The sequence below is a fragment of the Chrysemys picta genome, chromosome 15 (assembly GCF_011386835.1).
Source record: "Chrysemys picta bellii isolate R12L10 chromosome 15, ASM1138683v2, whole genome shotgun sequence".
Taxonomy (NCBI): Eukaryota; Metazoa; Chordata; order Testudines; family Emydidae; genus Chrysemys; species Chrysemys picta.
In genome coordinates this window covers 28,472,845-28,486,612 of record NC_088805.1, presented here as the reverse complement: position 1 = coordinate 28,486,612, position 13,768 = coordinate 28,472,845, and the positions used below count along the sequence as shown (strand labels likewise).

The window sequence follows — 13,768 nt, the reverse complement described above, 5'->3', positions numbered from 1 at the left end:
TATAGTAGCTGGCAAGAGTTTGTTCTTTTATAAATTCTCATCATTATCATAGCAGAGGTTGGGAGCGCAGGTCCGGGGCCTGTGATAGTACATTTTCCGGACAGTTTTGCTTTAATGAGGGCCCTGAATTTGCCCTGCTCCTCTGTGACTTATACAATGCCAGCTGCAGACACTTTGTAGACTTGGGTCTTACTTCTGATCTTTCTCCCTGTTTCTCTTTCATCCTCACAGTCACCCCAAAAAAACCCAGGGCAAGTCGTTAAATCCTTACACATGATCAGACTTTGGTGGGAGTTCTGCCCAAGTAAGGGCTGAATATCGACTTCAGGACTCGGCCCAAACGCCCCATTCAAGAGTTTATTCTTATACCATCTCTTTGTCTTACTTGTTTAGCCTCTTAGCTATTTAAATCTCTTTTCCAATGCCCTGGCTGAGGGCCAGAATAGCTCCTATGTTAGCACTGCTCTTCAGTTCACAAGCCCCCTATTCCATAAAGGAAAGGGAACATTCTCCATTTTGCTTTAGCCATTTGACTGTTCTCATGGAATGCAGTTCTGCCTTCTGGTTTTCTCCCGTTCACCATGGTGGGGACCAGATTTCACCTGTACTGACCCAGCTTCTTTCCCGGGTCTTTTCTGAGCCCTTCATTATGTTCAGCTCTGTCAGCTGACCCTATAACAAATGCCATCTTGGAATAAGTGGAATAGCATGCAAGGCCTTTAAAGCCAATGTGCATTGTGAGCTAGCTTCCAGAGGTAGCCAGACAGAGGAAGGTGTCATTGAGAAGCGGCTGTCAGGGTATTAAAAATGATATTCAAAGCCTCTTGGCAAACTAGGACAATCTTGCAATCAAGAAGCTAGCTCATCTTACCACAGTCCTTGAACTCCAGGGGATCTGGTTTCCCAAGTGCTTATTAAATACTGTTCCCTTTTCTTTCCAAAAGCATTGTAACCTTCTAGCTTCCCTGGGGGAGGAGTGTTCCCTAAGCCGTATGCCACTGGGAGGGAAGGCTGTGGTACCACCTATTGCCTCTGGAGATCTGGATGTAACTAGACTAGGTCTCCCATCAGGGTAGGTCATAAATAATGTCACTGAAGTCAGTGAACTTCAACTCTGTTAAGTCACCTGAAAGGTGCCCCCATTAAGTGGAATTACTGTTCTCATTCAGCAACAGTCATTGCTGACAAGAATCTTTAGGCTTAGCTCAGTTCCCTAGTACATACCCCAATTTAAATGCAGCCCACCATAAAAAAGTGTTCAGCTCTGTCATCTTTCTCTACAGAAGGCTTGATAGTATCCCATACCGTGTATCACTAATATATACTCAATGCAAGTTCTAAAACATAATAATCTGGGAAGAACATTATTCGTTCTCTGGTACCACAGAGTATAGTCATCATGTTGTTAAAGATTTAAATGCAGAAGCTTATCCCTCCCCCCGCCACACCCCTCCCTCCCATGTCATAGGGCGTGTGTGAGGAAATGTACAGGAAAGTTGTCACAGTGGGACACCTAGTGACACCTCATTTTAACATGACATTCAAACAGCATTTTAATCTCGAATCACGCACTAGCCACCAAAACAGCCATTTCTAGCACAATAGAAACAATTCAACTCTTCTCTGACTAGGGTGACCAGATGTCCCGATTTTATAGGGACAGTCCCAATATTTGGGGCTTTGTCTTATATAGGCCCCTATTACCCCCCACCCCCATCCCAGTTTTTCACACTTGCGGTCTGGTCACCCTATCTCTGACTGCCGAATTCTTCTCTCCCATCTCCCTTCCTCTCCGGGCTGCCAAAACCTCGTAACACCAAGAACAGCCTGGGCAGCTTGCCCGGAGACTCAGGGCGTCACCTGCTTTTACACATAAATATTGATACATTATTTAATGAAAACTGAGTGCCCATCATTGTGATAGCTGCTTGTACTTGACAGATGAAGAGAAATTGCTTGCTGGTCAGTTTCCCAAGCAATGAGACCTGCAATTGATCAACTCTGACCTCACTCTGAAGTTGCAGGGAAAACAGCGGATGGGCACAGCCTGCATTTTAGTACACTACAGGCCACATTTGGCCCTTCAGCTACACCCTGGAAGATCCCTGCCTTAACCCTGCATTTGCCAGCAGCGGAAAGGGAATTTCGGTTGCAACATTCCGCTGCAGCAATTTACATTTGTAATACAGCGAATTGGGAAAATGTGGATTTCTGTGTATTCTGCTATATTACAAAATACATTAATTTTTAAAGGCAGGGAGCTTGTTCTCAATGTCTAGGGAGTCCTAAATCCTGAGACACCTAGAAAAGTCCCTGTTAAATGTTCATAAAATGAAGGAAAATAAGGAATTCTCCGTACTCTGGGGAATATCTCAGAATGCAATAAAAACAAGTTTGCTAGATAGCTTTATATTCTTTCCATGGAAAACAACAAAATCAGAGATTTGTTGTGATAATTGTCTGAATAGATCACTCAAGTTTGGTTCTTAGAGAGAGAGAGAGTGTGTGTGTGTGTGTGTGCGCGTGTGTGCGCGCATGCACGCACACACAGGTATCTGGATAAAATAAGAACCAACTGGCACCTCTGCCCAAACCCCGATTTTGGGGGGTTGGGGAATCATAGAATCATATAATATCAGGGTTGGAAGGGACCTCAGGAGGTCATCTAGTCCAACCCCCTGCTCAAAGCAGGACCAATCCCCAACTAAATCATCCCAGCCAGGGCTTCGTCAAGCCTGACCTTAAAAACCTCTAGGAAGGAGATTCCACCACCTCCCTCGGTAACCCATCTTTAGTTAACTTGCTCTAGTTTGCACTCCCTGGTTTCAGCTAGGATGGGATGCACATGCAGACTCAACAGGAGAAGTGACCCCAGGAAGCCCTGGAACCTCTCTCTTGACACTGGCACCCCGTTCATTCAGAGACTTTTGAATGATCTGAGCTCGGCAACCAAACAGACCTGAACCTCCATGTCTTTGAGACTGGCCAGACACTAGCTTGTGCTCTTCTCTCTTTGCGGCTCCGGGTCCCACCTCGGCCCCTTTCTCACACCATAGCCCTATGTTCTACATGCGCCTCACAAACAGCTTGGGTAAAACAGCCAGCCAGCTCTGCACTGCCTCTCCTTGGGGCCAATGGGCCAAAGGCAGAGTTCCCTATTCAGGCCATTCCAGCCGGAGCTGGGCAAGCTCTGAGGTCCCAGCTGCAGCTGCCTAAATACGGCTGACTTTCGGCACTCCCAGGGGGTCTGGGAGCACGGAGAAGCACGGCCGCCCATTTCTCCAGTCCTTCCCTATTAACAATGTCTCCAACAAACTGAAGAGTGTTGAAAGCAACTTTGCCCGAGTGTCTCGCGTCCAGCGGATGGCAACGTGAAGAGGCCTGGCCTTTATATAGCTCCAGGGTCTTAGGACTCTTGACAAACAGGTTCAGCTGTAACAAGGCCATTTTCAGGGCGGCAAAGGGGACACCAGAGTAGCAGCTGTTGTTTGCATCTTAGATCCTGTAAGAAAAGAATCTGCCGGGTGGCTAAGACAGCTGAGAGCCGGGAGGGGATCTGCAGGGCATTGTTTAACCAGGAGTGTCATTCCAACTCCATTGTACAAGTATGTCTGCATCACATGTTAGACTTCAGGGGGTGGGGAGGAGATCAAATTAACAGGCTAAATATATGAAGCGGGGGGGGAAATGGTTACCGATGAGTTCAGCTTTGTGAGTCGATGGCTCCTTGGGCTAGTGAGACCCAGACGAGATGTAGCCTGTCCAGCCGGGAGGAGGAGCCATCATCTCTCGCCTTCAGTAGCCTCTGCTACAGCTGTCTGTTCTTCCAGGACAAATCAATTGTACCAGCAGCGGCTGACTGGTGAAAGTGCAGCCACGTCTGGGGTGAAACATAGCAACTATTCAACAGCCCACTGCAACGCTAGCTGAAAATGAACGGAAGGCCGAGGGTTAATAACTGCACTGCAGTATGCTGGAGTTAAAGCCATAATAGGCGTGCGGCATAACTGGGTAGCAGGTGGGTGCCCATCAATAAGGATCAGTAAGAGGGTATGGGCGGGGAGGGAGGGCTCGCTAACCTGTGTGGGGCCGGGCCAACCCCCAGCAGCCCCAGGATGGGGGAGGCACGAGCCGCCTCCTCAGGGTCTTATGCCAGGCACCTGTGCAGGGCTGAATCTGGCCCAGCGTCTCTTTGGATGCGGGGCTGCTTTGTTATGTCCCTTCACTGCAGCTGTGTCTGTTCATGGTTCTGCAGCCCAGCTAGCAACATAATCCCGGCTGCACTGCCTGGGCCAGGCTCCACCCTCACTGACAGCCAAGCATTGACCTCAGCAGCTCCGAAATAGGACCATGAGATGGGGCCTATCCGGACAGTGATCCCTGGAGGCAACTGGAGGGGAAGTGGGAGGGAGCAGGCCCCCTTCCATCAGGGAAACAGGAGACAGCAGCAGCTGGAGACTGGGGTCCCTCATCACCACCAGGCAGATGGGTGGGGCAGGAGCTCCTCAGCCCCTCAACAAGGGTCCAGTTGAAAAAGCACCTACCCTCTACCCCAAACAAAGGGTTCTGGCCCATCCCGCCCTGCTGGTGCCATGCAAAGGGCTACCTCAGCCCTGGCACGGTGGCAGCTCACACCACCTGGGCCGTAGGGGCCTTTGGGCTGACGTGAATAGGGTTGGGTGATTGCTGTGTTGTGACAGCTGCCACATTCCATCTCAGAGGGGGCTGCCTTTGTGTGGTGGGTGAAGCACTCTGGGATCTCCCAGGGTGGAAGGTGCTCAGAGGCAGATCTGGGTGAGTAGATTGATGTATCTCCCTGTGCACAGAGGTCACCCCTAGCTCTATCATGAGGCAAAACCAAACCCTCCATCTGAATACTCCTGGAGTGGGGGGAGGGGGATGAAGTTCAAATCCTGGTTCAGAGCTGACATTCACTGCACAGAACCTTCTTGATCTGCAGGCCAGATCGTCAGCTGCAGTAAATCAGCGCAGCTCCAAGAGCTGGCGCTGTACATCTGTATAGACAGACATCCCTCACTACCGGGATATATCGCTTCTAGCGTGCTTATCTCGGCCCCAGCAATCCATTGACAAACGCAGGTGTCACTCATTCGGCACAAGCTGCGCCGCACGACTCGTGTCAACATCTTCAAAGTGGCAGTCCCACAGCCTGCTAGCATTTCTCTAACCTTGAAAACCTCTGTGTCTCACATGTCACACAGTGACAACAAGCTGTTATTCAAGATGAGAGCGAGACAAAGACAGAGAGACAACAGGGCTGGGGGCGGCGGAGGTGGCAGCTAACTTACCTATTACAGCCAAAAGTGGGCATGCGTTTATTTTTAAACTGCACTGGGCTGTATTTATTGTTTCAGCGCAGAGCGGCCTGGGGGATTGTCTTTTGAATTCCTCTTGCAGGAACATCAGGGACCGTGCAAAGCAACTCCGGTGATGGTGAGTAACGCGAGTGGGCAGCTGCGGGAATGACAGTGAGACAAGCTTGTCAGCGGTAGGATTCTTTACTAGGCGCATCTCTAGCAATCAGTGAGAGAGAGATACTTTAGTGCCCTAATGGCACACACATGCCTTATAGCTCCGGGAACAAGGTAAGCAGCCTAGGGGTGTTTAATTCACTGGTGGCATACAAATAGCAGCAGCAAAGCGGAGGGTTTTTTCTTCTAGGTTAACTGCTGCCCTGTCTTCAAATCAAGAACTAAACAGAGCTTGCAAAATGGTACTGAGCACCTTTTAAGGTCAAATTGGAAGTCTTTCCCCTCATCCATGCACCTTCTAGGAAGTACATCTCTATCCCTCTATTTAAATCTTGTTATTCTTATTATTTGTGATTTGTAGTCCCTAGGAATACCAGACATGGACCCTCTCCATGGGGTCGCTTACAAATCTGTGATTTTTATTTAAAAGGAAAAGCTCATAGCAGATCACGTGTGCCGCTAAGGTAGAAAGGATCAGAAGTTCTCAAGAAGGTAGAAACTTTAACACGTGTGTCAAAACATGTCCTGTTTAAACCACAAGAATCTGAATCAACGAAATTCTGGGTTTCATCTTCTTTGATGTAGGAAAGGGCAGATTTGACAGCGTTTGAATGTGACGCCATTGCAGTAACATCATTCTTTAAAAAAAATGCAAAACCGTGATAAAGCTCATAATAGCTACAGCCATTGCATGAAATCTCCGAGATGTGCTTAACTTTCTTTTCCACTCCCAGGGGTCCTGAATGTCTGTTGTTACAAGGGGAGATTTCTTTGGTTTTACTTCTCAGCCAAATGTCATTTGAACCGTGGCAGACATCACACGGTAGTGTGGCTAGTCATTTTTCACATCGCTTCCCCACTAATCAATTTGGTGAAATGCATGAGGAGCCCAAGAAACTGAGCTCTACCCTTCCTTGTGAGAAGAAATAATAACTCCCATCACTAAAGAACAGTATGTGCTTTACCCCACACTTCTTCTGAGCTGAGAAACAGCGGATCATTTCAAGAACTAAAGTGCACCAGCAGGCAGCAGCCCCTAGCTATTCATAAAGATTTAGGAATAAATTCAGGGTAGTTTAAATTTATTCCACATTGAAAAATACAGTGAGTTAATGATAGCATGCTTGAATTCCCCAAGGCACCCAAGAAAGCTAAGAAGAGATCAGAGGGAGCTAATTCCAATGTCTTCTCTATGTTCGAACAAACACAGATCCAGGAATTCAAAGAGGTAAGTGGCCTTTGTTGCAATGACCATGAAGGGTAAAGCCAAGAACCACCAATGGGGTGATATCGTCAAACTTTTCCTAAATGCTTTTAGGTTCGGTGATGTTGGATTTGGAACAAGAAGCTCATTTAAAAGACAACTGCTTTACTGGGGGGAAAAAACTTAATTCAACTACATAATCAAATATGGAGTCTTCTCCCAACTTCACGACACTGCACCCCCAGCAGAAGAGTGAGTGACAAGACCCTCGGCCAATGGCACACAAGACAGCAGCCCTGTATAATCCAAGCAAATTCTCATTGGCTGAGCTGTGACCATGAGGCAGGGCATTCTTACCGAGAACTGGTTAACCCTTTCACGGGCTTCACATGGTTACACGTTTTCAGGTCTTAAAAGTTACCCACTGAGAGTCTTTGGACGTGGTGATAATGTGGGGCCTTCTCTAGCCGAGTGTATCCATGTTCTTCCGAGTACGATAACCGAGGACAAGGCAGTGGCCTCCTGCATGCTGGGGCCCGTGGGAGCCAGTTGGGGCAGATGACCTCATGCAAGTGAACTCCCCAACCCCTGTGCTCCACAACGCCGTCTCCTGGCTGATTCCTTCCCCCCCATACACACACTCACTCACTGGGCTTGCAAACACTGTCATTGTTACTCTAACCCTTGGCTGCAGGCAGCGCGGTTAGACAGCTCCAGGCCTACTGGGGAGGCTTCCATTAGAGAATAGCCACCATGTGGGAGAGAATATCTCTCACCCCCCACCTGACTCCTACAGAAGGAATTTTCCCACCTCTAGTGATACCTTAGGGATAATCTCCAGCCCCATGGTCCTGCTCCCGGGCTGAGCTTTTGGACAGGGATATCTGCTCTCTTCTAGCTGATTAGCTGCAAGGTCCATCAATCAGCGAGGCCCATCCCCTGCTAGCATTCTCAGTGCATCTTCTAATGTCATTCGCATGAGCACAATTGTCAGCTGGGCTCCCAAGACATTAGCAATTGATCACATCGGGTGAGGAGGTTGGGTGGAGACACCTGCTCTGGAAGGGGGACAGTTTGGGGCAGCTGAGTAATGCCTCAGCCCACGTCACGCAGCCACTCCCAAAAGGGATCGGAGAGCAGCCTCCAGCCCTGCACCACTGGGCGCCTAACAAACGTTGCTGAACAAGAGGGGCTCATTGGGCCTGATCCTGATCCTGAACGCTGCTGGAAGCCCTCGCCTCCGCTCCCACTGGCATAAATCACTGCGAGAGGCAGGTGGAAGTACAGCTGTGAACAACCACAGTTAAAGCCATGGCTTATGTCTCTTGACAGTTCCTAGCCAGGCTGAAATGTACATGGCTAAACAGAGGGAGCGATATTACACTCTGGGGGAGCTGTGGGTTATTGTTCGGCAAGCTGACATTCCCCTTTCTCCCCTTTCCAGGCATTCACCATCATGGATCAGAACCGGGACGGCTTTATTGACAAGGCAGATCTGAGAGATACGTTTGCTGCAGTGGGTAAGCCTGCACCTTAGAACGTCCCTCCTTCCCCCCAGAAAAGGCTTTGATCGTGTTAGACTAATTATTAGATGAGAAATCAACGACTCTGCTTTCCATTTCATTCAATCCCTGGTTAATTGGATCTTCCATTTCCTCTGCTCAAAACCACTGGACCCAAAATCATTTCTGTTACAAAGAGGAGAATGTTTTACCTTCAGCACATTTTTGATCAGTGTGGATCATTTTTTAGGATGACGTTGTTAAATAATTTAGGCCCTGGCTAGAGAAAATGGTTATTAAATTAATTAGGGCCCAATTCCGCCAGCCTTATTCCTGCTGAGTAATACCTTACTCTGTGGGTAGTCTTGCTGGATTACGTGATTTATGGGAATTATGTACATCCTTGGAGAAACATAAGGCCTGGTTATCACCTCATTAGAAGGATGCATATCAGGTGTGACGGCATTGTAATCCAAAGAGGATCAGGCCCTGTTTTTGTAGCTCTATGGATGACAATATGCAGACGTCTGGTTCTGTTCGTTTTACTGACAAAATGTAGGTGGGAACTAATTCAACAAGTACCATGGTGCAGTTCTGTGCGTTCCCTAGACTCATAGAAATCAGAGTTGGAAATACCTCAGTCAGTGCAGGATTCTTCCCTATGATACATTTTCTAGTGCTTTGTCTGGTCTGGTTCTCTTTCTCTCCAAGGATGGAGCTTCTACCACTGCCCTGGGGAGACTATTCCCATGGTAAAAAATGCACCTTTTCTATGTCTTTTAACTCATCCATAGGCTCGTTTGTGTATAAAAGGGGCTCATGTACCTTGAGATCTGCATAAAGTTTAATCCATGTCCCAGGTGATTTGTCTTTTGGTTTCTTGTCTAGGTCGTTTGAATGTAAAAAACGAAGAACTCGATGAAATGATAAAGGAGGCTCCGGGAGCAATTAACTTTACCGTATTCCTGAGCATGTTTGGAGAGAAGCTCAAGGGTGAGATGAGGAAGGGGGACAAAATGAGTGGAAGGATGGTCCGGTGGCTGTTACAGCACTTGAGGGGGGGGAGAGGAAGAGATCTGGGCTGTATACCTGGCTGTGGCACAGACTCCCTGTGTGACGTGGGCAAGTCACTTAACCTTTCTGTGCCGCAGTGGCCCATCTGTAAACCAGGGAGAATGACCCTGCCCTACCTCCCAACGGGTGCTAAGACTTAGCGTGTTGAGATCCTCAAAGTGAAGATGCTAGGAAAGGGCAATGTATATTAAAGCATTAAGCAACTTGATTTGCAGTTTCTCCCCGAGGACCTGATCCTGCACTCAACGGGCGCCTTTGCATGCATTTAAGGGGGCTTTGGCTCAGGACCTAGGAGTCAAATCATCCTTTTCCCCTCAGAAAAGTACAGAAGGTGAAAACTTCCCAATGCCATTCCCTGGGGTTTCTCCTGCATCCTTCCCTCAGCATGGTGGGGCAGAAAATGGCAAAGACAGGGCAATGGGGTGTTGCCAGTCAAAGGCTCCTACACGGGATATCCCCAGCAACTGTGCATCTAGGTCTAATATATACAGCAATTGCTCCTATTGGTTTTCAGCCTCCTCTACACTACGCTATTCCCAGGTCTGCCCCTAGCCTGTTGGGTGACCTTGAGCGAGTCGCCACTGCTCTGTGCCTCAGTTTCCCCACCTGTCAAATGGAGATAGCAATGCTTACATCTTTGGGACGCACGCTGGGGCCTCCAGACGAGACACGCTGTCTAACAGCTGCCCATGCCACTCAGACGGGTTCGGTGCCACAGCCTCCAGACGTGCTGATGTGAACTAATGTGGCTATTTGCTGCCTAAGCCCTGACAGGTTTTCAGGAGACGATGTTGCCTAGAGCAGCAGCTTTTCTGTGACTCTGAGTCCATCCCGCCCAGCGGCCATATCCCCTCACCCATTGTGCAACCCGAGCTATGTGACGTTGGTGCTGAATTCCTTAAGGCCACAGAGCCCCTGGCTCCTCTGAGACTGGCATGCTATAAATACACTGGGTAGATTAGCTACATATTGGGGGCGGGGAGGGGCAACATGAATGTGCATCTGTTCCTCTCTATGCCATGGTGGCCCAGACAGCAGGGGGTGGGTAGAGATATGTCAGCCGTTGCTCTGCATGGTGGTGGCAGGACAGCTCTCTCCACCACACAGCCTCTGTTTCCCGGGGGATGTCACAGGCTCTGCCATCCCCATCCCTGAAGGGAATGCTACTCTCCAGCGCTGCCCGCGGCAGGGACAATCCCTGCTCCGTGCCAGCAGCGGTTGCGTGTGCTCCCCGTTGCAGGTGCCGATCCAGAGGAGACGATCCTGAACGCATTCAAGGTGTTTGACCCCGAGGGCAAAGGCCTGAAATCTGACTAGTAAGTGCAGAGCAGCGATTGGGGTGTGCATGGGGCGGGGGGAGCTGTTCTGGTTTCCTCAGCGTCCCTCCCTCATTCTGACAACATGCTCTTTTATTTGCAGCATTAAAGAAATGCTGATGACGCAGGGAGAGAGGTTCTCCCAGGAAGAGGTATGCATAGGGCTCCTTTTCACCTCCATCCTTATACAGGGTGCACCATCCAGCAATGCCTAGCACTGATCTGTTTACTGCGCATGCGTGGACAGCAGACGCAGGCTGTAACAGGTCGGCTTACCTTTCCAGTGTAGAGCACTGGTCCGTGCCTCAGTTTCCTTGTTGTGACTCATTATCCGCATTGGTCTGCAGTCTCCCTTTTGTGGCGGGGTGATCTAGTGCTTTGGGCAGAGGGACGAAGCAAGAGCCCTCCCTTATGGGGCAATCACAAGAGTTCAAATGAAACAGTCCTTCCCCCGCTCTAGACTAAACAGTGCCTCAGTGTCTCCCATAGGGGATTCTCACCACCTCATGGGGACGATAGGGAAGCCGATGCCCGGCCTCTACGCTGGGACCCAGCTCTGGACCCTGCTGCAACCCCAAGATCATCCTGCGGCACAATTCCCACTGCCCACACTTCCTACCACTTCCCATACAAATTCTCTCCAGAGCTCACCAAAAAGTCCTCTACAGCCCATTTCTTACCTCTCCTTAGGGTCCTCTCATTGTTCACCGCAGCCCTCTTGGGCAGCCCCCCCAGCTCCCCTACTCCAGGGCTTGCCATGTCCCTGGCCGCTCCCACGCTGCCCACAGACAGTCCTTTGATTGTCCAGCCCTCGTGTTACTTGGGGGCTGGGGGCACCGAGCCAAGGTCAGAGCCATGACATAGGGCTCCAGGGTGCTGGGGGTCCATCACATCAGGCCATTGCACAAAGTAACAACAATTCAACGAAGCAAATCAGTCTATTGCAACAGAGTCCATCTCCCACAGCCTGTCCCACCCTATATCCTGGGGTCCAAGAGCGCTGGGCTTTGGGGGAGTCTGGGAGCTAAATTTCACAGCAGGCCCCTTTCCATAATCAGTCAAACCCAACACCTCCCGCCTCCCCCCCGGATACAAACACCCCCAAAAAGTGAGAATTCAAACCCGGCCCAGATCCACATGTCACCATCTCTGTGATGGCTGGGACCAAGCCATCTCTGAATTGTGCAGGGGGTGTCAAGCAGCACCCAGGGCTGGGCGTGGACCCAACCACGGAGCGATGGAATCCCATCAGTGCTTCACACGGCACCGCGCACCGCGGGATAGGAGTGGACTGGCAAGCGCCTTCAGTGGAGCTGGGGGTCAGGGCACAGGATTAATGTAGATCAGGGGCCTTACAGTTAGGGAAGCGTTAGAGACTTTCCTTTACCGCCCATATTTCCATTGCTCGGTTAACAAGCTAGCGAAATAAGGGCAGGCAGCCGCAACGACAGTCTCCAAGTCCCATCCTGCTTCCATTGAAGCCAATGGCAGAACTTCCAATGATTTCAAACAGCTCCCAGCCCCCTCCTTCAGATCTGCTGACCTGAATACCCAACTAGTCTCTTTAACCCTTTCCCTTCTGGGCCCGTTTACATTGCAGATCGACCAGATGTTTGCAGCTTTCCCCCCAGACATCACTGGAAATTTAGACTACAAAAACCTCGTCCACATCATCACACATGGAGAAGAGAAGGATTAAGAACCGGGGTTGCGCCAATTCCTCAGGCACAGTCATGGGGATGATACCTTGTAACTGGGGAAATGCATACCTGAATTGTGTCCACATTAAATTATACATTTTGCAGGAGGAAATCCAGCTGCCTACGTCAATAGCGATAAGGGTCTGTAAACTAAATGCTCTGTCTGGGGCAAACACAACCCTGCAGAGCTCCAAGGTGTGTGTGTGTGTGTGTGTGTGTGTGTGTGTGTGTGTGTGTGTGTGTGTGTGTGTGTTAGAGAGAGAGATCTCTCCAGCTGTGGGCTGAGTCACACAAGACTCAGTGAGCCAGATCTAGTCAAGGTCACCACCGAAAAATTCCTGCGACTGAATTTCTGACGATTAGACTCGGTTACAGGGAAGGTGGCGAAGGCTTGTCCAAGGTGGGTTGTGCAGCTCGGGCTACCATGGCACATGGTGCTGCCCTCCAATGATACCGTTCTCACTTTGCAAACATCAAACAGCAGAAGCCCAGCAGGGAGGAAATGGGCTCATACTGTGTGACTCGCTGTCAAACTGCCGCTAATCCAATGGTGCACGGTACATCGCTGGCATTAGTAAACTTCTCTTACTGGCCAGCATGCGCAGACCACTAAAGCTTCTCTTTCTCTCTCTGTGATGGCGATCATGCAAGGTATGGGGTGCTTAAAAGACAAAATAACTAAGGCTCAATTGTGCTTTTGATGGCAATGCAGGGCTACCGTGCCCCCTTTTCCAACAGCAACATGACTACGGCTGTCTGCCTTGAGAGCACAAAGACATGCAGCGATTTTATCCTCGCAAACCCACTGGAGCAGGCTCCCTTCATTCACACCCCTCTGGAAAAAAACCCACTTCGGCAAAGCGCACAACACTGCTGTCCCATGTGGCTACAAAACCATCACCACCCGAAGTGAGAAATCTTTCCAAGCTACCGCCACCTCTCTGGATCTCCCAGGCATCTTGTCAGAGTCTCCTCTGTCCTTGGAACAGGAACTGTCAGTGAGATCTTCAAAAGCATCTAAGGGTATCAATGTCTGTTTCAGACTGGAAGATCAGGCAGTAGCTAACAGTCAGACTGGTTGCTTCCACTTTTGAGCTTTTCTATAGTGATAACAACACCACATAGCTCTTATACAGAGCTTTTCATGAGTAGATCTCAAAGCACTTTACAAAGGTCAGTATCCTTATCCCCATTTTACAGATGGGGAAACTGAGGCACAGAGCCCTGGATGTGAGTTGCCTAAGGTCACTCAAGAGGCCAGTGGCAGAGCTAGGATTAGAGCCCAGCTGTCCAGAGTCCCACTCAAACAGTGCCTCTCCTGCTTTCTAGTTTCCCCCCTTATGTCTAGTTGTCTGGGATTCTCGCCAGTGCTTGTCTACCGACAGAATATTTGTTAATTGAAAAAAAAACCCCACAGAGATGTTAAAAATCATGGACTAGATCCTCAGCTGGGGTAAATCAGCTCTACTGAATTCAATGG

General features: G+C 49.5%; 1 protein-coding gene across 2 annotated transcripts; it reads left to right on the top strand.

The window, feature by feature from the left end:
* Positions 1 to 5,375: 5,375 nt before the first annotated feature.
* On the top strand, positions 5,376 to 12,400 carry MYL2 (myosin light chain 2). Of its 2 annotated transcripts, XM_005298606.4 has the most exons (7): positions 5,376 to 5,454; positions 6,631 to 6,720; positions 8,141 to 8,216; positions 9,087 to 9,191; positions 10,513 to 10,588; positions 10,692 to 10,740; positions 12,189 to 12,400. In XM_005298606.4, the coding sequence occupies exons 1-7, from the start codon at positions 5,452 to 5,454 to the stop codon at positions 12,285 to 12,287; spliced, it is 498 nt and encodes a 165-aa protein (XP_005298663.1). In that variant the 5' UTR covers positions 5,376 to 5,451; the 3' UTR covers positions 12,288 to 12,400. The 2 variants fall into 2 exon arrangements, with proteins under 2 accessions (XP_005298663.1, XP_065424813.1); XM_065568741.1 differs by lacking the exons at positions 5,376 to 5,454; positions 6,631 to 6,720 and adding an exon at positions 6,810 to 6,948.
* The last annotated feature ends 1,368 nt before the right edge of the window (positions 12,401 to 13,768 follow it).

What these genes read in the sequence shown, in the direction of transcription:
- MYL2 (XM_005298606.4), top strand. An exon ending in AGATACGTTTGCTGCAGTGG is followed by an intron (nt 8,217 to 9,086) that starts GTAAGCCTGCAC and finishes TTTCTTGTCTAG; the next exon opens with GTCGTTTGAATGTAAAAAAC. An exon ending in AGAGGTTCTCCCAGGAAGAG is followed by an intron (nt 10,741 to 12,188) that starts GTATGCATAGGG and finishes TTTACATTGCAG; the next exon opens with ATCGACCAGATGTTTGCAGC.